The sequence below is a fragment of the Micromys minutus genome, assembly GCF_963924665.1.
Source record: "Micromys minutus genome assembly, chromosome: 19".
In the NCBI taxonomy this organism is placed as follows: Eukaryota; Metazoa; Chordata; class Mammalia; order Rodentia; family Muridae; genus Micromys; species Micromys minutus.
In genome coordinates, this window is record NC_137954.1 from 36,500,725 (window position 1) to 36,524,271 (window position 23,547).

Genomic DNA, 23,547 nt, shown 5'->3' on the forward strand with positions numbered 1-23,547 from the left:
TCCTGAACAAAGAAATAAGAATAATGATTAAAGAAGATAGAGGGCATGAACCTCTGACCTCCACATGTGCATGTGTGTGTGTGTGTGTGTGTGTGTGTGCATGCATGTATGTGTGAATGTAATTCTGGGAAGAGAGGGTTGTACTCAGAGGGAGCCTACCAGTGAGGGTCCTAAGCAAGTCAATCTGAACCTGTGGTCTGTGAAGGGAATTGGATATGAAGTGTCAGGGACAAGCCACCTGGTGTCTTCCTGAGCCCTAGTTCCCCAGGCTGGTCTGTCTCTTTCAGACCCCAAAATGAATATCAAAACCATCTACCTGGCCATCCGGGTCGTCAAGAACACCCTCTCTGACACTCGGTCCAAGGTAACAGGGAGGGGACCCTGCCAGGGTGGTTAGGGCTAAGGGGTGGAAGATAGAATAGCTGACCTCGGCTTAGTCCTGGATGAGGACAGGGTAAAGTAAGATCTGCAGTGCTGTCGCCGAGACCAGGGGTTTTCAAAGCTGTGCATGCTCCGAGGCACACCCTCAGCTAGCTGGACACCACAGTCTTGGGCTACAAGGCAGCCGCAGCTAGGGATGCTGGGAAAGTGGTGTTAGGGAAGGGAGGGCTGGAGAAACTCTGAGGAACCTGGGACGGGGCATGTGCATTTAGATAGCGCTGTCTTCAAAATCTGGAAACCACAAAGACACAAGAAATATGACTAGTTTTGAGCCTCACCTCTACCGTCGTGCATTTTACTGTATACCCGAGGGAGACCAGAGTGAAAATAAAATGGGTTTCCCCACCAAGTCTGCTAAGGCCATGTAACCAACGTTAGACTGGGATGGAGATGTCTATGAAGGGCCCAACTGAGACACTCATTCAAGGACACTGCAGAATGTCGTTCCACCAGGAAAGCAGTGATGGGCAGAATGGGGAGTAGCCAGGTATCAGTCTCTTGCTGTCAAGAGTGCCTACAGTTCCCCGTCTCAAGTCACAGGATTGTTCGATGCAAGTATCCGTGCTGAAGCCTGGCCCTCCCCCAACAGTCCCTACCCTGTCCCCACAGGTACGGATGGCAATCCTACGGATCATTGGCCAGCTGGTTCTGTCCGGCTTCCAAGAAAAGATCAAAGGCTGGGGTCTGAAATACGTATCTGTCCAGCTTACCTTATCTACCTACAAGCTGGTGAGTGGCCCCAGCGCTAATCCCACGGGACATCTTCACTTTGGAAATAGATTGCAAAGTGCTCAGCAAAGAACAACTCGCTGAGAACCTGTCTGGAACTGTACAGGCTCATGGTTGTCCTGCGGGTATGGACCAGGCATGAGGCCTCACCCTAACCCTTAGCATCCTAGGACCCAGAGTCTGGGCAGGGACCCCCCTGGGGAGGACCGCTTTTGAGATCTTGGCAAGGCCCTGCCTGCAGGATCACCCTGGTTTTGTCTTCTAGACCAATCGCCGGGAATGCTTTTATCAGAGGGATTTGGAAGAGAAGATGGTTCACAAAGTAACAATGGATACTGTGAAGATCATAACTTCCTCTATCAGTGGCATGACCAATGTGAGTTCACTCCCCACCTTGCCGGCCAATGCCGTGACGATGGCTCCTGGCTGTGTTCTGAAGGCTGTCAGAGGGACCTAGATATTCTCAACCTCTGAGTCTTCAGTAGGTCTCAATATGAAGCAGTCACCTTATTGCCTGAAGCATGTGCATTACCGTAAAGTTCCTCTTGGGGAGGGCATTCTAACAGTTCAGTAAGTTGAGCTAGGGGGACTCTATATGACCTCAGGGACCCCAGGTTATAGGAGAAAACAGTGTACCTGATTTTAACTGGAATAGATGAGACACAGAAATGAGGCAGGGCAAAAAATACCATGACAACATCAAGAAAGGAACGGCTGGTTGTCCATGAAGCCAAAGGCTAGATGCCTCCTATCTAGTGGGAGATAAGAGGCTGGAGGGTGAGAGAGGGGGGGGGGGAGGAAGGAGGGAGGGAGGGAGGGAGGGAGGGAGAAAGAAAGAGAGAGAAAGGAGAGAGACCTCTCGGCTCCTTTCAAGGGCAACCTTGTGAACTTTTCATTGCAGCGGTTCACAGTAATGCTAGAGTAGCATTTGTTTTAGTAAATGGGGGTACACTTGCTCAGCCAAGTTGACAAATACACCTGAGCATCACAATGGTCAGCCACCCCTGGAGTACCGTTTGTAATTCAGAGGCCTATGGGACCCAGAGGAAGGTCCCGGTCAGGGGATGTACTGGATATGGAGTGGATACGAGGCTAGCAAGGCTGTGTGGATGCCGTCTGGATGCCTCTGGGGGAAAAAAAATCCAGGGTGGGCAGGGAAGTTGGTTAAATGTTTAGGATAACTTTTGGGATGCCAGGAAGACTCCACACTGTGGGTGGAGCCTGCCCAATACTGGATGGGGTGGCAGAGGATACCTCTAACTGGTCCTGGGTCCTCCCCTCCCCATTCCCGCCCCAGGAGTTCTGGGTGAGGCTCCTGTGCTACATCATGGAGACCGACTACACCGAGGCACTGACCCCCATCTGCATCAGCCTCACAAATCTGGCTGAGAACCAAATTCATGGCAAGGACACGGAGGCTGGAACAGCTGGAAAGAGCAAGCATGGTGAGCGACATCCCCGGGTCCATGGTGGGAACGGGCAGGTGGAATGGCTCCCTGTCACCCTTGTCACAGAGACCCGAGTAACCAAATCTCCCCCTCTCCAGAAAATGTCTAGAACCCTCCCTGCTGCATCTAGAGAGGGGTTAAAAGCCTGCAGACTCCCTTCTGGTAGCTTGTTCATCATGTTCCCATCTCCCCAGCACTCACCATGGGCAGGGCAGAGAGGGGGCTCTTCACCCTAGGTCTAGCTGTGGCCTTTATGGGTCTTTGCCCTGCCCAACTTCTCTGAGCCATCTAGAGGAAAGTGTGGCATTTTTCTGTCAACTGACTCTACTGTGGCCCACTCAGGGCTGGCACAGTCAACACGTGTGACCATGCCCACCTGTATCATGTCACTGTTCTTCCCTACTACCTGTGGGCCCAAGGGGATGCTCTCACGGTCCAGGGGCTTCAGAGGGTCAGGCATGACAGGGTAGGGTGATTCAGGAGAGCCGTTCCTAACCAAGGATGCCAAAGGTCAGGGCCTGCCGTCTGAGTTCAAGCTAAGAGGCTTAAGTGAACGCACTTCTCTGTGACCTTTCAATCCTGAATGTTGAGTCCTCTCCTGGGTCTCCACACCCGCAGCTTCCCAGCAGCCCTGGCTTCCTCCCTTGCCCATCCATCTGAGTGCCTTTGCTTTGGGGGGCTTAATGGCTCCTAAAGCGCATAGCGACTGGAAAGAAGGGAGTCATGGTAGGGAATTAAAATCATTCCTAGTTGAAGAGAGGCCAATGTTTATAATAGGAGACAGGATGCTGCCCTGGCAAATCTATTCAAAAATAAACAACCACAACCTAAAACACATCATGTAGACCCTCCTGGCCCATGAGCAAAAGTCTCCTTTCTGTTTGGAAGGAGCCAATGATGTTCTTCATGAGAAACTCCCTTGGGTAGACCCATTCTTCATCTGGGGTGAGGGTAATAGTAATAATTTTGGAAAATGGTCTTCAAAGTGTCTCCCTTGGGGATTATAGGACATGTCTTGAAATGGGCCAGGCATCCTTATCTGGGGTTCCTTTTCCTTCCTCAGTGGACCTGCCTGCACCCCAGAAGCTGCTGGCCCGTCTCCTGGTGAGTGGTTGGCATGCTGTGCCCTGATGTACCCATTCACAGTGACACCTCTTCCCCGAAGTTCTCACTGTCCATGTCCCGGGGGAGGAGGGATCTGGGATGCACAGAGGAAGCTGGACATTAGGCAGAATAGTGTCTGGAAGTCTGTGCTGTCCTTCTTGGGAAGATACATCAGGGACAGAGTGCTCAGATGTCTGAGGACCTGACCAGGATCTGCTCTCAGATTCCTATGCTGTAAAGTACCACCAGAACACCAATCACGGCCCCAAGCAGGCTCAGTTCTGTGGGCACTAATCAATGTTCTACTGAGTCTCAGGGTCAGGAAGGAACCCAGGTCTGGCCTCTCATCCTCTTCCTGCCTGCAGTGTCCCCAACAAGAGCCTTTCTAGGCTGGAAATCCTTGGGCTTTGGAAACCATATACCCCAGTCAATTTCCTCTTTATAATGAAGACAATGAACTCCAAGATGGGGAGTAGGTGCCTGGCCCCTCATCCACTGACTCACTGGGGCCCTCCAGGTGCTGATGTCATCACCCTACAAAGGAGAAGGCCGTGGGATTGCCATGCTCAACCTCCTGAGGACCCTAAGCCAGAGCATTGCTCCCTCCATGGCTGACATGTGGGAACAGGAGATCCCACTGCTGGTCCAGTACCTGGAAGGTGAGGTGCCCACTCTGTGTGCATCTGGGGAACTCATTAGTCATGTGCTTTGGATCACAGGAACCTGGGGTCTGGTGGATCTGAACAGACCTCCTTCGGTCTCAAGAACTGGATGTGTATCTTAGGAAATGTGGGAAGGGGACATACTGAATGTAATGAGCTCGGTTGGGGAGGACCTCAGATGCTGGGGCAAGGATGTTTACTTGGGGGATGGGGCAGGGAGCAGAAGAAGAGGGCAGCCCATGAGACCGTGCATATTCTCCTGCAGAGCACACTGAGTTTACCTGGAACCAGAAAGCCTGGGAGGATATGCTGATTCAGGTAAAGAGGTGCGCTGTCTCCGAGGCCAGACTGAGGGAGAGGAGAAGAAACGACATTCGATGGGGCTGACATGAGGACAAGATTAGTGTCATGTAAAGGACATGTTTCCCTCTGTCAGAGCCGACTTAACAAGGATGGTGCCTATGTCTGCATGTAAGGGAGAACTGAGCAAGCCAACTGCCTGGAAAAGCAGCAGGGACAGCCTGTTTTTCCAGGACAGTCCTGACCTCCCAGCAACATCTAAAGCCAATGCCATGCTCCACACACACATAATGTTAGCTCTGTGTTGGCTGTCCATCAACTGAATGGAGATCTAGAGAAGGTGGCCCAGAAAGAACAAGCCCAGAATCGGGGTCACATAGCATTCCTCGAACCCAGCTAAGAGCAAGGTTAGGTTTGCGTGCCTCTGCCCACCACCGTCTTTCGACTTCCCAGTTTCTGAGAAACTCCCTCAAGAAGACCCGTGGGACCAGTTGGAGCCTGCGCCTCAGCAAAGAACTAAACAACCAGATCGAGACCTTCGACAGCCCCTCTTTGGAGAAGGTTTGTCCTCACAGGGACCTCGTAGTTCAGACAGGGAGGGGCTTCCAGAGATGGGAGGGGCCTCCTGGAACAGGAGAGGCTTATGACCTATTTAGGGCAGACCAGGTGGTTCCATGACTACATAAAAAGGAAAGGAGTAATCTAATCTAGTGATTTTTTTCCCAGGCTCTTAAAAAATCTCTTTTGTTTGTCTTTCACACTCTGGTCCATGATCACGTGTATTTTTGCTGTTGTTTTTGGTAAAATATTTTTTATTGTTCTTTCTTTGTAAAATTATAAAAAATAAATGAAAGAAATCAGAGAGGATCTCAGTAATAGGAAAGTATCCCATGTTGATGGATTCAGTTAAGTTGGCGGAACATCTCCAGACTCTGCATCACCTCCACCACAACCCTAAGCCACCATCCCATCAGACTGACACATCAAAACAAGGACTTCTTGCCAGTGCTGTCCTGTGTCAGAAAGTAGCTGGGAAAACTGATGCGCCCAGGTTTGTGGGTGGGAACATATCAGATAAAACTCATCTAGGAAAGGATTTGACCTTCACTGTTAAAATATATAATACACCTGACATCACAGAACAAACTGAATATTTATTTTTACAGGATGTAGAAAATGCATATCAATACCGGTAAAAAAAGAAATCAGAACTATGTATCAAGTGTTCCCCAATAGCATCACATGATGGATGATGGGAGTAGAAAGACCTGAGGTTCTCCCTCTCTCCCACCTCTCCAGGGCTTTCTATACAGGGCCCTGGGTTTCACCTTAGGCATGGGCCTGGAGGCCGACAGGGTGGAGGTGCTGTTGTTGGAGCTACTGTACAAGACAGACTATAGCAACGACTTTGACCGGGAGGTGAGAGTACCCTAGAACCATCTTATTTACAATTTCTGTGATCTGGGGGGGGGGGGGGGCAGGGGGCAGCACTTGGGTTTATGTTCTTGCATTTGTGTACTTACGTATATATATATATATATCTGTGTCCCTGCTGTCACCTTGGCTGGACTTCCCTGAAGGGCGTCATCCTGTGCTTTGGCCTGTGTGCCCGGGGCCAGGTAAAGACAGTGCTGAATGTGCTTCATGACTTTGAGGAGAGGATCCAGGAGTCGGAGCAGTCCTGGCAGATCGGTGCCTGGAGGGTAAGGCTCCTCGCTGTAAGGATTGGTGTCAGGCCTTGAAGGCAGCGCTCCTGGAAAACCAAGAAGGATCATGCTGGGAACATCTGGAGTCAACTGCTTGCACTATTTGTGGCTGGAGCTACAGCTCTGGGAGCTGAGACAGCTGGGGTGGTCAGGCAGCTTCCCCAAGGCATCTGCAGAGCATTCCCAATGGTCAGTCCTAGTGTGAGGTCCAACGAAACAAGGTTGAGTTCAACAGCTACCAGCCAGGGAGTTAAATTGCCCGCCCCCTGTTGTCCCTTCTTTATGGCAAAATGAACACCAGGAACACCTAACCACAAGAATCTAATGAACTCATCATTGATTACCACGAGAATCTGATTTAACAAACTGCTCTCAATAGTGTTATAAAATGCTTAGCCAGCCCCCCCCCCCACGGTAACATGGTTCCTGCCCAGCTGCCTAAATATGTCCTGTGCAATTAGTCTGTTTAGGGATGTCCATGCAAGCTTCCTCTGCATGTGCCACTGGACTGAAGCTTCTCAGGGTGGGTAGATTCTTTGTCTGGTTCACTTTCTCCTGCCTACTCTCTGGTATGTAATTGGTACCCAATAAGATTGCAAATCTAAGTGCTCAAGGAAATGAACAGGCAGCTTCTTCAATCAGACTGTCTCTCACACAGCCAGCCCAGCTCCTGCTCCCTTTGGGTGAACACTCCCTGCTCCCCTCTTTTTAATTTCCCCCCATTTTTCATGTCCGTGTGTATGGATATGTAAATATGCATGCTTGCACCTGTGTGGGTGTATGTGTGGGTGACATGTATGCAGGTATGTGCACACATGTGGAGGCCTTAGTTCGGTGTCAGGAGCCATCCTCATTCACTCTTAGTCACTGAGCCAGGCTCTGTCAGTCAAACTCAGAGTTCACTGATATGGCTAGTCAGATCAGCCAGTTTGCTGACTGGGGAATCCTCTGTCTGTCCCTCGCAACTGATCCCCCTCCATCTTGTGAGGCTAGAATACAACTGGGCTGTCACACTGAGAATCTAACCTTCTCCCTGTCCTCACACTGTGTGACAAACATTTTTACCACGGAGGCATCTCCCCATCCCTGTATCTGCTTTCGCTATCCTGCAGAAGGACCACCCCTGGAGGCGAGAGACCGTCAAGAGCGCCCTAATGGTGATGTACAGCTGTGTGTCTTCTTACTGCCACCCCCAAATGCTCCTCACCCACGTGGATAACCCCATCACCGCTAAGATCATCCACCATTATTCCAGCAGCTGCCAGGTAGCCCACATACAAGGAGTCAGTCTGCCTTGTTCACGGGACACTACACTCAGGAGACAGCTGGAGTCCTGACTGGTTGTGCCCTGGGAATCCAGTGTTCACGCCTGAGCTTTGGGGTCATGCATGGGTGGATAAAGCAGCCCTCCCCTGAGTGCTGCAGGTGACCGTGAATCCCCAGAAGTACAAAGCGAGCCCCAGTTCTTCCCACACTCCCCCACTCTCCCACCCTCCCTTCTGGTCTACTCACTTTCATAAAGAAGAAAAGTGGGCAGTCTTCATAAAGGCACAAAGGTGTGGGATACGTTCTTGGAATGTCAAGGTCGATGACAGTGGAAGAATTTGTTTTTTAAACATGTGGTATAAAATACATATAGTGAGAGGTCGGGAGGTGACTCTGTCTCTGAAAGTGCTTGCTGCATACAAGCATAAGGACCTAAGTTCGAATCCCCAGCTTCCGTGGATGTAAAAGCTAATTATGGTGGCAAACATCTATAATCTTAGTGTTGAGGGGGTGGATCATTTTATCATGAGGATAGCAGGATCCATCCAGTCTGACCGAATTGTAATCTCCAGGCCTAGGCAGAGACTAGGCAGAGACTGTCTCAACAAATACAGTGACTGGCTTCTACATGCACAAACACACACACACACACACACACACACACACACACGCACGCACGCACGCACGCACGCACGCACGCACGCACGCACACGCACATGAATGTGAATCATGAAAAGATGCACAGAACATAAAAATGACCACTGTGGCCATTTTCAAAACCACGGTTTACTGTGGTTGAAGGACAGGTGAGGGGGCTGTCACTCAGAGCACCCCTGACATGGAGCTCTCTTCAGAGACAGGGAAGGATTCATGGGTGAGGGGCATGGCTCAGGGCTCTCCTGAGTTCCTTGCAAACAGGTTCTCCATCACATTCTTCCTCTGGCCATAGGACATCAACCTCAAAATGGCCTTCATGAAGAGTGTTGTGCAGGTCACCACCGCCATCAAAAGCATCCAAGACCCAGAGGACTTCCAGTTTGCCCACAAGTTTGCTCTTACTGGCCTCATAGTTGTGAGTGGGACAGGGCTGCCCAGTCTTGGGCGGCCTGGGGTCTAACTCTTGAGGATATCTGTGAACTATCTATGGGGGTCGTAAAGCCTTCCTGCCCCACTCTTGATTTGAACTGCTGAATGATAGGCTCTAAGTACAGCTTTGGTTTATCATGGAGGGTTTAAGGTCCCAAAAGAGTATGAAAGTTAGTGCAGGACCTTGTTTGACCTGTGCCTAATGATGCCCAGAAGAGGTTGGCTCAGGGACCAATAGACAGAGGCTCACTGGGGATGGGTGGGAGTGAGCTGATGAGAGACAGCTCGGGGACCAATAGACAAAGGCCCACTGGGGATGGGTGGGAGTGAGCTGATGAGAGACATAGCTCCAGTGCTTTTCCATAGGAAGAGGCTTAGCAGACTGAAGTCACTTAGAAGCAGGGCTAGAGAATTATTTACACAGAACCTCAGTCAAGTTTAGAGTCAACTGTCTACAGGTTGATTCAGCCTATGCATCAGCCAACCCTTGGCCCCCAAATATCGTCATGGCTGACAAAAAAAGGGGGTCCTGGAAGACACCTGTACTGCACCAAAAGCAGTCCTTGGGGGAAAGTGAGATGCAGGAGGAGCAGGGAAGTAGATGTTCATTGGCTCCTTTACCCAGTCACTCACTGTACAAGAGCCAGGCACAAACTGTTCACTAAGCATCAATCAAGTCTTGTATAGGACAAGGAAACTTGGGCTTGGGAAAGTGCATTGTGTGGCCAAGGACACACATCAAGTCACTGGTGGCCCTGGGAAAGTAGCCTAGGCCTATTGTGTGTACTCCTCTTTCTTCTGCGCTTTGCTGCCAAATGAGCTCTAAAGAATGTGGGCATACGAACCCCAGAGCTCTTTATCCTGGCACCAGATTGTATGACTGCCCCTTGCCCTACTTAACTTCCGGGTGAGCAACAATTCACAGCCCTTCTTGTGCTGGACAGGCGATCATCAAAGCAGAGCAACCCGACCACTTGGTTTCTCCCGTGAGGTCAATAGCAATGGATGCTCTCTCACAGCTGAGGTGAGCTGGGGCAGGGCCTTCCAGAGCTCCTACTGCCTCCTGATGAGGAGCAAAGTCTGTGACCTCTCAGTGCTACCCTCAGGGTTCCTTCAGACCTCTTCCTTCCACCTCAGTGGCAGTGATGTTGGGAAATAACTCCCCAAGACAATGGGAGGTGGGGTCCATCCCTCTCCAGACTCCTATGTGAAGTTTTTCAAGTTGGGGTGCCTCTCCTGGGATAAGGAGGTGACCGGCAGGTATGTGGGCTGTTCTTAGCAGAGCTGCTGAGGGCAGGTTTTTGAACACATGCCACTCCCTTCACGGAAGCACAGATTGTTATATGCCAGGCAAGAAACAAGTCCTGGAGGGACTTGAAGAAAAGACAAATGCATAGACAGAATTATGGGTAAGAGGTGAAAGAAAGAAATGTGCTTGTAGGTGACTGACCACCCTCTCTCATGCTAAAAAAAAAAAAAAAAAAAAAGTCTGCCATGAAATGGTAATTCAGCCTCAGCACAACACAATAGGGGTTGTCGAAGAGCTGTCATAAGCTGACATTTGACCTTTCACCTGAGCGGATGCAGGATGCCTAGATTTGTTTGGGAGTTCAATCCCCACAGAGTGAACACAAAGAAGTGAACAAGGCAGGATGTCTCCTCAGCTCTGGGGTACAATAGACACTCCAGGGAGCTCTTAATAGAACTGGTGTTGCCTCAGATCAATGTAAAAGAATCCCTAGAGCCGGGCCCTAGTCCCTGGGGGGCTGGGGGGGTGGGGTCTAAAAGGATATCCAGATGATCTTAAGTAGCATCCAGGATTGTTCCTCCGGGCCTTGCCTAACAAATAACTCAGTTTGCTCAGAGCAGGCAGCTGGAAGACTGACTCTTGCACCCTCAAATCCTGCTTTCATTGCAAATTTATTATTGAAGGCTAGTGGTCATGCGGAACAAGGTTCCTAGTCAGAGACGCATGCCTGAGACCCCAGCCAGGGCGCTTTGTCCTTCCCTCCTTCTGTGACATGCCTCCCTTACCCAGAGTAGGCAGTACACAGAATGAGCTTAGCTCCTAGTGACCACTGCTAATGTGTTTCCTCAGCACGCTGAGGCCTTTCTACTCTCCAGAGGAAAGCACAGAGTTGATGGACATCAGCATACACACTGTTATCTCGCTCCAACCCCCAGGGGAAGACAACGAGCCCGTTAAGGTAGGAGTCCCCAAGGAAGCCTCCTTGTTCTCTGGGTCAGAACCTGGTATAGGCAGGCTCCGCGTTCCCAGACCATCCTCGGTGCAGCAATGTGGAGCAGAGCGATTAGTAAACAGGAGCTAATTCTAGCTGCTGGAACAGGTAAACCCTGGAATCTCAGAGATTTCACTAGACTCAAGTTTATTTCTCATTTACAGCTAGCCCAGTGATCAGTGGGGTGTGCACTCATGGAGATGCATCCGTGAGTTGTCAGGGACAGGAACCCAGTCTGCTAGAGGCCCCAGAATCTTCAGCAGATGATTTCAAAGTGTGAGGGATGAGAAGATGTGCGGATTATTCACATTTTCCCTTCCTTCTGTGAGCACAATGTGTTCCCATAGCCCACGTTGGTTCCTCTCATCTCCCTGCAGAGTTCTGGTAAGCAGCTATGTGTGCTTTTCATGGCTGCACAACTCTCTCTCTCTCTCTCTCTCTCTCTCTCTCTCTCTCTCTCTCCTCTCAGACCCTGTATGCAAATGCCATGAGTTCCCTAAAGCAGCTGATGGGAGGCCTCCTGCAGAGACAGCTGGACCCCAAGGGGCTGCAGGACACTGTGCATGTGAGTTACCTGCCAGAGACTTCCAGAGCCAAAGGTGGCTGGCCACACCCTTCCTGGAGAGTGACCTGAGTGACCTCATGCTGTGAGAAATGGCTTAATGTGGCCTCTGCTTTCGGAGGTGTTAGTCTACAGTTGTCTAGTTTCATTGCTTTGGGCTTGTGGTAAGACAAGACATCATGACAGAAGGGCAGGGGACTGCTCACCTCATGAAAACTGAAAGGGAGGATGGGGTCCCAGAGTCCCCTGCAAGGGCATGTCACAGTTGACTTAATTTCTCTTCACAAAGCCCATTGTCTAAGGCTGGCATTTAACATATAGCTCTGTGTGTGTGTGTGTGTGTGTGTGTTCATATATAAGTCACAACATATAAAGTCAATGTTCATTGTACCAAAAAAAAATCTTTGGTATTAGAATGTCCTGTCAACAACACCTGAGCTGAGGTTTGGGATATCAGATAACTTTTAAGTACTGTTCTTTCGAAGATACTAGATACTTCCCAGTGACAACAGCCTCAACTCCCTTCATGGTAGGGTTAGGGAAGACGTTGTTTAGAGTCATGCCAGAAGTATTGACAGTCAAATTCTGAGTGGGAGGGACCAGGCGGTGAGATCTGGCTATGGTAGAACTGGCTGTCCCCAGGATGCTACCACTGCTTCTGTGTTCTGGTCTCCGTCCGCAGCTCCTGGAGAAGTGGATCTTGTCAGAGAAAGAATGGGAACGGGAGAAAGCCATGGCCCTCCATCTCCATCTCATGCAGATCTATGTTCAAAGTATTGGTGTCTGTGTGAGTCTGGGGACCCCCATCCTGTGGCCTGCCATTCTAGGATGCAACCATAGAAAAAGTCCTCATCCTCTTCAGAAGAGGGAAGCATCTCTCGGGTCTGGCTCTGCCTGAAGAGTCCCTTGGGAAGAGGCAGCAGTGATATGCAAGCCTGGGCTTTGGGGTGGGTAAGGGAGCAGAGGGTGAGGTCATAGCTTGGCATGGAGCCAGGCTGCATGGTGCAGTAGTTAATACAATTCAGAATACCACACAGGAAGGATACCATTTACCCAGAATAGTGAAATGTCACCGCAGTCATAAAGCAAGCTTAACAAGAATCACTGGCACCGGGAAGTTGCAAACAAAGTGGCATGTTATTGATCAATCAGCACCCGTAGCATGAGGTCTCTCTTCTACCTGTGTTGGCTCTGAGCTCTAGCTTGTTGTACTTTTAGAAATGGCCATGGAAAGGATAGTGGTTTGTCAGGACTAGAGGGTAGGGGTGGCCTCAGGTCTTGGGGTTGTGTGTGGTAAGCCACAGAAACACCTGAATGGCGGTGGGGAGGAAGGCTTGGTGAAACAAAGGAGACTAAAGGATCTCAAGGTCAGTGGTGCACACGATAGGTCACCTAGAGTCTACTATCCATGCTTGCTAACATTCTTTGAAAGAAGAGGGGGCATTGTTAATGCAACTGCACAGACAGGGAACCTGAGGCGCCACTAAAGCACCTGCCTAGGTGACTCATCTGCTGAGTAGGTTTCATGTTGGAACCTGAAGTTCAGTTGTAGGAATCCAGCAAATGTCTGGAAGTCCAGAGTAGTGCTGAACAGAGCTAGGATTTCTCTGATATTGGTTGACTGACCTCTAAGAGCCCAGCTCTGTGGCTGAGGAGATGTGACCATAAGTGGAAAGCAGAGCGGCCAGAGCTTGTACACTGTAGTTGCCCTATATGCTGTCCCTGGGCAACCCTTGCTGTGCCTCTGAGTGTGGAGATCTGAGCCTGGATGTCTCTTGTCTCTCAGATCCCCCTGAAGCTGGGGCAGTTTGGAATCCTGGTCGGACTCATCGCTCCATGCACCTGTGATGTCCACAGAAGAACCCGCTTGGCCTCCATTAATGTCCTATCCAGCCTGCTAGATCTTCACGGTAGGGGGGGAGACAGTACATGAGGGACGTGTTGGGGTGAGGGCTAGTCCTAAGGTATTGGTGCAGGTCTCAGGAGAAGTACGGCTCATGTGCAGGCAGGCAAGAAGACAAGCAAGTAGCTAACATAACAGAGGGGAGAGAGCACCCTAGGAGGGTCACAGAAGCTTCCAGAAAAAGTAGCTCACGGGATGACGTAGACCTATGGAAGGTACAGTGCAGTCTAGCTTGCAGATACTGAAGGAGCAACAGAATTGGATAGAACCAAGCTGGAAGGACAAGAGATACATGAGCTGTGTGTGGAAGTGGTGTGTGCGAAGCCAGTTATGTTGAAGGATCGTTGAATAGAGACTAGAAGGGAAGGGGTATGCATATGCTGAGGGGCAGCCCAGGCTACTCACTCTCTCCTGCTGACTGTGTCTGACTGTATTCCCAACAGTAAGCCAGACATGCTCTTTATGGGGAACTTCCAAGGAACAGGAACTGCAAAAATGTAAGGAGGACCTCCAGGACACAGACATGGACAAGATTTCCAGTGCTTCCTCCAGAATCGCCAAGGTGACACTGGGCTGTGCTAGGGGTGCCTCACTCTCCTATGCTGTCTTCATAGCCAATAATGCCACCCAGGAGATCACTGCTCAGCAGCCTTTGGTACACCTGATGCATCTGTAGTGAAATGGCCTGTAGTGACTGGGACATAAAGGGTAGATATGTGACATTCCCTGGTTGACTTCTCCAAGGCCCTAGTGAGTGTGGAGAGGATTGTGGGAAAGGTCCAGTCAGATCCTGCACACTGGCTGTCTTAGTGGCTGCTCTATTGCTGTGAAGAGACACCATGACTAAGACAACTCTTAGAAAACATTTAGTTAGGCACTCACTTATAGTTTTAGAGGCTTAGTCCTGGTCATTATAGCAGTGTGGCAGCAGGCAGGCATGTTGGAGGAGTAGCTGAGAGATAAATCCTGATTCAAAGGCAGAGAAAGAGACTTGGGTTTTTGAAACTTTAAAGTCCACCCTCAATACAGACTTTCTTCAACAAGGCCACACCTCCCAAACCGTTTAATCCTATTAAAGAGTTCCACTTTCTGGTGACTAAGAATTCAAATATAGGAGCCTATAAAGGTCATTCTTATTCAAACCTCTACACTGGCATTAGTTCCTGGGCTGCTAGTGGCATACTGATGAATATAAGTAACCAGAACTATGAAATGAGCCTTGACGTTCAAAGAAATAGGACTTAAAGTCATTTCTGCTTAGAGTCAGAGGTTGTCTTGCTGATGCCTGTGGGAATTTGTTTAGCTGCAGGTTGAGGTCAGAGAGTGTCTGCAAGACAGTTGTGTGAGGAAGGGAATGTCTTGTATGATATACAGGCAGAGTAAGGGGCAGTGCTAAGGAGTGGGAGAGGCTTGGCACACTCTGAACGCCTTGAGAAACTGGGACTCTTTTCCATTGTTCAGGGTACAGCCTAGGGAATGCTGCTGCCCATGGCGGGCTGGGTCTTCCCTTTCTTGATTAACAATGAAAACAGTCCCCCACAGACCTGCTCACAGGCCAACCTAACCTAGATAATATCTTATTAAGATGCTTTTTCCAGGTGGAAACTTGGGGCAGGGGAGTGGAGGGAGCCTGGAATTCTGTCTTACTCTGGTCCTAGGTGGTCTGCCCAGAGTTTAACTGCGATGAGGTTGTCTCTCTCATTCAGAAGCTCTGTGAGAACATTGGGGCCATGGACCTGCAGCACGATAGGGCTGCTGTCACCTGGATAGGCATCTTCCTCCAGATGCGGGTCAAGGAGCTGGAGGACAAGGTAGCCAAGCTCAGCCGGGGATGCTTTGGATTGGTGCCGGGACTGACCAGTGTACACAAGTATGGGCTAAGTAGCACACACTGAGACTGACCACTTTCATTCAAACCAGCGGTGCTAAAGAAGACAAAACAGAGTTTTAGAATAAGAAAGCTGTTGAGATGTAACTGGTCAGTGAGTAGATGAGGGACCATGGGTGCCAGACTCTTTTCAGTGGGACACACACCTGCCCCCAGTGAAGACACACTGAGCATGTAAGAGGAAGAAGCTATTCATATGGTTTCTTGAGAAGGCTTTGGGGGTCTAACCCATCTATCATGCTTCTTGAAGGAGGAGTATCTTATAGGGGTCCCGAACTACCTTCATTTATTTGCTGTCATAAAGCACGCTGACCACACACAATTTAGCAAAGACACTGGTCAAATAGGTTACAGGTCATCACTGAGGAGCATTAAGCAGCTAGTTTTGCTTGCTTGCTTGCTTTCTGCTTCCTACACTCTTCCATAGTTCAGGGCACTGAGCCTGGGAAATGCTGCTGCCCATGGTGGACTAGGTCTTCTCTACCTCAATCAACAATTAAAACATCCCCCCCACATCCCTGCCCACATGCCAGCCTGACATAGATAGTTCCTTATTAAGACTCTCTTTGGCTGACAATTTAAAATAACCAGCACAAGTCCCAAATACCCACCTCCCCCAAGAAGATGCCCATGCCCTCCTCAGGTGGCTGAGATACTGGGTGCCATCTTGGTCCACCTGCCAGTGGTGGACCACCCAGAGGTGAGGCGGCATCTCATCGAAGGCATCCTCCTGCTGGCACACTACCACCAGGAGACGGTCCTCACTTCACTCTTGAGGCAGCCACTGCCTATGGAAAGGTGAGTGCCATGGGAGGTGGACAAGGCTAAGAAGAGCCCAAGCTCTGGGGCGGGGCCTTTGCACCTGAGGCTAGGCAAGGCCCTGTGCCTGATGTAAGACACCCTGCCCTGCCCATGCCCTGCCCCTGCCCTGCCCCTGCTCTGCCCCTGCCCTGCCCCTGCCCTGCCCTGCCCCTGCCCTGCCCATGCCCCTGCCCTGCCCCTGCCCTGCCCCTGCCCTGCCCCTGCCCCAGATCTCAGGGTTGTCATTTCATTAGGTTGAGCTTGAATCTCACAGCTTCTTCCATACCCTAGTTGTCTCTTCTACAACAACATCCAAAAAGCCCAGGGCACTTTCTCATGGTGGCTCTTCCCTGTAAGGAACAGAGACATGGACAAAAAAAAAAAAAAAAAAAAAAAAAAAAAGGCATGGCTTCACAGGCCTGTGCCTCTGAGCCACATCAGCCTGTCTCTGTGCCCTTTAGAATATATCCCAAAGGGGCAAGTGACTTATCTACATTTCCAAAGGACAGAAGTCCCCATTTTCTCGCTTAATTTTTATTATTTCCGTGTATGTGGGCACATATGCCGTGTGTGCCTGTACATGCAAAGGCCAGGAGGGAGTGCCAGACTCTCTAGAGCAGGGTGGGGTTGGGGTTACAGGTGATTGTGAGCTGCCTGCTGTTGGCACTGCCAACTGAATTCAGGTCCTCTGCAAGAGCAGTGCGTGCTCGTGAGCGCTGAGCAATCTCCAGTGCCAACTCCCTTCCTTCTCACCGCATCTTTAAAAATACTGCCAATGCCAAGCTACAGGCAGGGCCATGGCAAAAACAGGAATTAAGTTTGGGAAGATACCAGAATTCACTTGGGCAAGGCCCAGAAGGAGGCCAGCGTCATTCCCCAGAGGAGCTGAGCCTGTGTGAGGCCGACTTGAGTAGAGAAAGGAACACTTCCTGAGAGGCCTCAGATCTGCAGCAAAAGGGGCAGATGTGTGAAGTTCAGACATGGTGCCACTGAGGTGTGGCATCAAATAGGAGGCCTGGTGAAGCCAGGAGGTTGTGGCTTTCTTGCTGGTACCTGAGAGAAAGTGAGGGACTTGCCCTGATTATATAGCCATACGTGACTCTAGTGACCTTCTAGAATTCAACTCTTTGCTTAGGGGGTCACAATGGGGTGTCATGAAGGGTGCTATCCCGCCAGAGCAGGCGGCCAGAAAGCCCACCATCCTTGTCTTTCTGGGGCTAGCCACCTGACAGAAGTGTGGCTGGCTGTGGCTGAGAATGTGCCCTTTGCACGGACCATGCTCCATGGCTTGCTGGGCCGGCTGCAGTCAAGGTTCACAGCCAAGATAAATGCCACCTCCAAGGCTGACATCTGGCGCCTGGCAGCTGTGGACCCTCTGATGGTGAGTGGCAGGGGCAGGTGCTGGGCGCCCACCCCAGGGGAGTCAGGGTAGAATCCACCAGCCCTTCTCCCTGCAGACACTGTGTACCATCCAACTTCTCATGGAAAAGATGGACCAGGATGACAAATTCCCAGACCTGTTTCCTGACCTGCTGTACACCTTCCTGCTGCAGCTCGGCAGCAGCCACGGGCCAGAAGCTGCCTCCCCTGTCCTGAAAACCTGGAGGTTGGTCCATACAGGGCCACTGCCCCAGGAGATGACCCTGCAGAGGTACTCAAGGGCAAGCGGGCAGGAGGGAGGGACACGGCGTACAGCCAACCTGGTCTAGAGTTGACCGCTAGCTTTTCCTTAGAAGCCACTGGGTTCCTCAAGTCCTCCCGGGAGTGGGCGGAAGTGATTTCACTCACAACTTTTCCCCTGTGTGTGTCCAGCGTGGTGTGGTTTCCGAACGTGGAGACCTCTGTCTCCTGTGGCCACTTCCCTTCAGTCTTCCTCAGCAGCCCCGTCCTTGCTGCCCCCCCCCCTCCAGGATCACCATAAAATCCATGCAGCTTTTGGTCAAGAGGATCAACAAAGAGCCCCTGGAGCAGGCCCTGGAGGAGCAGTGTGTGTGGTCTCTGCTGGAGAACAGAGGCACCTTCCTAGCAGGACTGAGCCTGATGGCCAGGTGGGGCCAGGCCTCTCAGGACCTCAAGGGTTCTGCAGAGGGTTGTCCCTAGGAAATGGCATAGCTAGATGTCACACACTGATGGATGTCCTGGACTCTGGGGTGGCCATGGGGCCACAGTAGGTCTCTGAGCATGTGGTTTCATCATCAGAGCACTGGCATCCCTGCCCTTACCAATAACTATCTGGAGAATAGGGAAAGGCGCAGAGACGCTAAGAAGCCTGACTCAGTTCCCCTTCCAGCTGACTTTGGTCTCTAGAGTAGAGAGAGGACAAGAGCAGGGCCCATAGTCCTCCTGTGCCACCCTTCACCCGTCTTTCCCCCCAGGCTGTGCATGCAGAACATGGAGAACTACATGCAGAGGCTTGCAGAGCTGGTGCTGGCAGGCATGGGCTCCGACGTCCTGAGCTGCTGTATCAGCAGCACGGCCATCTGTGTAGAAGTGAGGTCTTATTTTGTGTGGATATCTCCTCCTTTGTTACACCCGGTCTCATGTTTTCATGTGAGGCCTGATGTTCTGGGCAAGCAGGGGCTGAGGCACAGCTTGTGCCCTGAGAAAACCAAACAAAAGGAGCTTTTCGGCTTAGGAGGTGTCCACCTTGCCACATTGGAAACAGGAAAAATCCTCATTGGCTAGCAGGTCCCACTCACTCCGTCGAGTGGCTAGAATGTTTGTGAAGTCTTGGAGGAGCTGGCCAGGAGACCTTTAGGAGAAGTTTTATTACATGATGTCTAGCTGTTTTAAGGACCAAGCAGTGGCCCTGGGTAGCCATCAGCAACCTTTCACTGAGGAGCCTCATACTTAAGAAGTATTCCTGACTTGGGAGTGATGGGGAATCAGGTTATGGTTGGAAACAAAGCCACAAAACCACGTATGGCTGGGTTCCCATAAAACCTTCCCTACGGACACTGACACATAAGCTAAACACTCTTAATATGTGTCATGGTCCTGAGACATTTCCGATCACTTAAACATGTGAAAATGACCCCTGGCTTTGGACTGCTCCCCACTGACCAAAGTTTCTCAGCCTCATAGAGTTCTCCCACATCTGTGCCTCTGTATACCATTCAAATCATAATGGGAAGAGATTTATAGCTTAAAGTGGCTGCAAGCCAGGCTAAAGGTCATATGCAGGGGCCAGATACTGTGGCTGAGTCAAAGGGCTTGGTGAGAAATGTGGACTTTGTCCTGTGGGGTTTGTAAAGTGAGGGTGTGGTTGTCACTCCCCACTCTGTTTGGCCCTTCCTGGGAGTGCCTCAGAAGGTTTAGAGGACTCTGCCCCAGAAGCCACCAATGTGATGTTTGGTTTTCTTCAGGTATCTTTAAAACACGCTCATGCTAGGAGACATGTCTCAGCACATAAAGTGCTTATTGTACAAACACGAGGACCTGAGTTCAGATCCCCTTCCGAAATACTGAGTGTGTGGCTATGTCTGTAACCCAGAGCTGGTAGGGGAAGCGGGGAAGATGGGAGATCTGGGCTAGAGATACAGGTTCAGGGAGAGGCCCTGAGGGGCCGGAGTTGTGGAACACGCCTTTAATCCCAGCATTCAGAAGTTAGAGGCAGGAGGAACTCTTAAGTGTTTGAAGTGGACCTACATAGTGACACTATGTCTCAAAAAAAAAAAAAAAAAAAAAAGTAAGTAAGGACACTAACTTTAAACTCTGGCCTCTGCATCCTAGTGTGTGAGCTCACACACACACACACACACACACACACACACACAAAATTAAAAAGCACTCGGGCTCTTGAGGCATGCGCATACACATGCATCTCATGGCTTTCCCACTGGCCTGCAGTCTTGACACGCTTGAGTACAAGCCCAGAGGAGATTCATGCTTCTTGCACACTTCTGTGCCAGCACTGGTAGCTGCCCTGTCATCGAACGGAGGAAATGAATGCTAACACACACAGGTTTCCACAGCAGGCAGAGCTTGCACGTTTCCGTATTGAATCCTACAGCAAGGCTGAGACTGCTGTCCCTTTTTTGGGTGGGAAGACAGAGCTCTTTCTCCTCTTTCTCCTCCCTCCTGCTCACAGAGTGGCCTTTCTGTGTATCACTCATAATGCCGCGTCTGCTTTAGTGCTGAGTTGTGGACCTCCGCCTCGGGTAACTGCAACCCTCCCTTTTCTAGTTCATGAGTGACCCAGTTTTACACCAGGAAAAGCTGCTGAGGCCAGTGGTGCTGATGCTGGAGAAGGGTGCGGGGCAGGACAAAGATGAGACCCTGCAGGTGCTCTCTCTGCGAGCCTTAGGCAACATGGCTCTCGGTGCTCCCCGAAAGGTACCAAACTGGCCTTGGTCTAAGGTCTCTGGACTGAGGGTTATGTAGGGCAGACTCCTCTGGGAAGCTTGAGGCACTACCGAGTTACCTGAATTCGTCTAGGTGAAGCAGTATCGAAAACTCTTGCTGGAGAAGTGCCTGGGCTCCCTGCAGGGACAGGTGAGCTGCAGCACGGTGGCTGAAGGAATGGAGGCCCTGACCAAGGTCCTGGCTGAGCTCCGAGAGGGGGATATAGGATCTTCGTTTGAAGCTATCTCTAAGCAGTGCAGGGCTTTCTTCAACAATGTGAGTCCAGACAAGAGTCCCATCCCATATTCATGTGCTCTGTTGCTTTAAGAAAATACCCGAGATTGGATGATGTAGGAAGCATAGCAGTCTACGTAGCTTATGGTTCTGGAGTCTGTGATATCTGAGAGGGCCTTCTGCTGCGTTGTGTAAGCTAGCTTGGATCCTTATTAGAAAGCCACAAAGGTCACTGTGGGGATGCCACCCTCAGCACCACATCTAATGCTGATGACCTCCAAATACATTTATATTTGATTTGGGGAACTAAATTTCCAACACATGAAATCTAGGCTGGGGCACATTCAAGACACAGCACTCCATTTGCTCCAAGCTCAAAGAAATGATGTGTCCCAGGGAACAAAGAACTGGTCTTACATGGAGTGGTAATCTTCCTTGGCTGATCTTGGGACCTTGCAACAACTGTGGCTTATGTTAAGAGCTGGAGAATCAGCACTTTACAATCTGAGTGCTCAATGTATTCCATCCTGTGATGGGGGAAGAGTTCCCAGTAACTCACTGGGGCTCACCCACATCCTTTGGGCAGCACTTCTGGAGACTGGTTCGAGGCAGGCAGTGGAGTGTGCTCAAATTCCACATAAACCCTTACGCATGTCTTTGGGATGGACCCTCCAAGCTAGAGTCATGCCCAAGTCTCTTGAGTGCTACATGAGCCTCGAGAAAGGAGGGGCTGTCCTGATGGAAGGATCCAGAAAGCTCTGTGGAAATGTAGGCATTGGAATTGTCCTTTGCGAAAGGCTGGGGCTTTGCTGGACTTCCTAATGACAACCTACTTGTACCTCTTGGCATCAGGAGAGTGAGATGCTGCGGCTGAAAGCCTTCATTCTCTTTGGGAAGCTTGCAAAGGTGGTTGGGATTTCCAAGAAGCATTTCTTCAAAGGGGAGGTGAAGAGAGGCTGGGTCTCCCTCCTGCTGCACTGCCAGGACCCCTGCCCCAGCGTGGCCCAGGTAACACCCCCCCCCAACCTGTGTCCTATGATCTGGGGCCACAGTGCCAACAGGATAAAGGGGCCTTGCATCTGCAGACTCAGAGAGCTACTAGCTCTTTTATGCTCCATCCACCCCATTCCTTCTGCAGGCGGGGACAGGGACCATCCCAGGGACTCCTAACGAGGGCTTATAAAAGGCTTCTCTGTGAGGACACGTGCTATGGCTCCCCCTTTGCTCTAGTTGCTGCTGACAGCTAGTGTCTGCCTATGTACGTTTCCTTCTAGAATATTCAGTACCTTATAGGCCACTCTGAAGTACCTGGACTCAGTCCCATTTAAGATTGGCCTTAAACCTCTCCTCACAGCTCCCTGTGGAGAGCTTCTGGGGCTGTTGAGAGGGTCTCCTTAAGGCCCCAGATTCTGAGAGTGGGAGGAATAGGGTGGGAGAAGGTAGAGCAGGAAACCTGTTCATCCCAACTGAATGCCTGGCTGCTATAAAGAGAAAGGTATTGGCTGAAGGGGCATGTGAGAAGCACCTGCCCCCCCAGGGGCTTATTACAGATACATGAGTGAACTCTCAGGAGCCTCTAGCCTGACTCTTGTTTGCTCTGGAACCCTTTCTGGGGCTGTTCTCTCTCTCCTCAGGGGAGATTCTACCCAGTACCTTGCTTGTTGATGTCCCTCTTGCTGTCTTGTGCCCTGCATCCCTTCAGGCATGCGTGGCTACCATGTTTCAGTGTGTGCATTTCTGGGGCTGGAAATCCCTGGAGAGTTCCTTTGGTTACAGCAATGACAGCATCAGTGAGCAGATGACAGTTTTTCAGACAAACATGTGCTCCATCCTGGTGAGAAGGCCAAGTGGGGACAGGGTTGGGCTTATGACCCTATTTCTTTTCTTTCTTTCTTTTTTAACCTTTTACCACGAAAACACCTAACAGGACAATGCAAGGGTACCTATGTTAACTCTTCTAACTGCCACAATCAGAGAGTAAAGAGACCAAAGTTAATTTTAATAATAGAATGTGTTTAGCCCCAAGTAACCAGATTACAGCCATTTCAGGATGTGATCAAGGGAAAAATTGTTATGTGGTAGTTTTGCATTGGTTGGTTGGTTACAATCTTCAAAGTCCAGGAAGGTCCCTGACAGGAAGGAATGCTCTTTGGGAGCAGCCTGTCCCCATCTCATTTTCCACAACCCTGTAATCCTCCACAGCCAGGTGGCACTTTTTTCTTTCTTTCTCTCTTTCTTTTTCTTTCTCTCTCTCTTTCTTTTTTTTTTTGCAGGCCCAGAAAAAGCCTGCTGTTCTCTGTGGCTTCCTGTTGGAAACAACAGTCTTCATGAAAAACAACTTGTCAAGGATCAGAATCTCTGCCTGTAGCTTGGCAGGTGAGACAGATGTGTTCAGATTCAGGGTGGGGGGGATCGTGAAGCCACTTAGTCAACCCCAGGTTCGGATGGGGAGCAAGCGGTGAACTGGTTGGAGAGGAAGCTCTGGTCCACCTTGCAACACCAGGTCTGGCCAGCTCAGTTTCATGCTTGCCTGATCTTGCACACTGTCAGCTTCAGCCAGATGAGACACTTGACTGATGCCTTTATAGGTCAACCTGTGCCTGTGGGCCTGCTGACCTCTCACTGGAGTTATGGCACGACTGCAAATCTATCATTTCAGGAATTATCATGAAGCAGCTGTCTGCCCATTATCTGAAGAAGATGGACCTCATGGGACTTCGGAATTGTTAAGTAGCGCAGACTCAGTTGTAGAAATCTAGGTTCACCGACACCTTTGAGACCATGCTGGGGGAGGGGCTGGTGACCCTTGGCTGTGGGCTAATGGGGGAAGAAT

At 50.5% G+C, this 23,547-nt stretch overlaps 1 protein-coding gene across 1 annotated transcript in view; it reads left to right on the forward strand.

Moving 5' to 3' along the window:
• Positions 1 to 23,547, forward strand: part of MROH2A (maestro heat like repeat family member 2A) — a gene marked incomplete at both ends in the record, with an annotated part of 32,003 nt that overhangs the window by 8,162 nt on the left and 294 nt on the right. The window contains 30 exons of the mRNA XM_080933437.1: positions 288 to 364; positions 1,051 to 1,170; positions 1,436 to 1,546; positions 2,468 to 2,615; positions 3,682 to 3,722; positions 4,240 to 4,381; positions 4,650 to 4,702; positions 5,138 to 5,245; positions 5,984 to 6,103; positions 6,265 to 6,387; positions 7,503 to 7,655; positions 8,606 to 8,728; positions 9,687 to 9,766; positions 10,841 to 10,949; positions 11,452 to 11,547; positions 12,227 to 12,331; positions 13,331 to 13,454; positions 13,891 to 14,009; positions 15,106 to 15,258; positions 15,979 to 16,133; positions 17,358 to 17,517; positions 17,594 to 17,787; positions 18,047 to 18,184; positions 18,512 to 18,626; positions 20,322 to 20,471; positions 20,574 to 20,756; positions 21,567 to 21,722; positions 22,417 to 22,548; positions 22,988 to 23,090; positions 23,374 to 23,439. Of these exons, the coding sequence (XP_080789563.1) occupies positions 288 to 364; positions 1,051 to 1,170; positions 1,436 to 1,546; positions 2,468 to 2,615; positions 3,682 to 3,722; positions 4,240 to 4,381; positions 4,650 to 4,702; positions 5,138 to 5,245; positions 5,984 to 6,103; positions 6,265 to 6,387; positions 7,503 to 7,655; positions 8,606 to 8,728; positions 9,687 to 9,766; positions 10,841 to 10,949; positions 11,452 to 11,547; positions 12,227 to 12,331; positions 13,331 to 13,454; positions 13,891 to 14,009; positions 15,106 to 15,258; positions 15,979 to 16,133; positions 17,358 to 17,517; positions 17,594 to 17,787; positions 18,047 to 18,184; positions 18,512 to 18,626; positions 20,322 to 20,471; positions 20,574 to 20,756; positions 21,567 to 21,722; positions 22,417 to 22,548; positions 22,988 to 23,090; positions 23,374 to 23,439 (3,657 nt within the window). The remainder of the gene's footprint in view (positions 1 to 287; positions 365 to 1,050; positions 1,171 to 1,435; positions 1,547 to 2,467; positions 2,616 to 3,681; positions 3,723 to 4,239; positions 4,382 to 4,649; positions 4,703 to 5,137; positions 5,246 to 5,983; positions 6,104 to 6,264; positions 6,388 to 7,502; positions 7,656 to 8,605; positions 8,729 to 9,686; positions 9,767 to 10,840; positions 10,950 to 11,451; positions 11,548 to 12,226; positions 12,332 to 13,330; positions 13,455 to 13,890; positions 14,010 to 15,105; positions 15,259 to 15,978; positions 16,134 to 17,357; positions 17,518 to 17,593; positions 17,788 to 18,046; positions 18,185 to 18,511; positions 18,627 to 20,321; positions 20,472 to 20,573; positions 20,757 to 21,566; positions 21,723 to 22,416; positions 22,549 to 22,987; positions 23,091 to 23,373; positions 23,440 to 23,547) is intronic.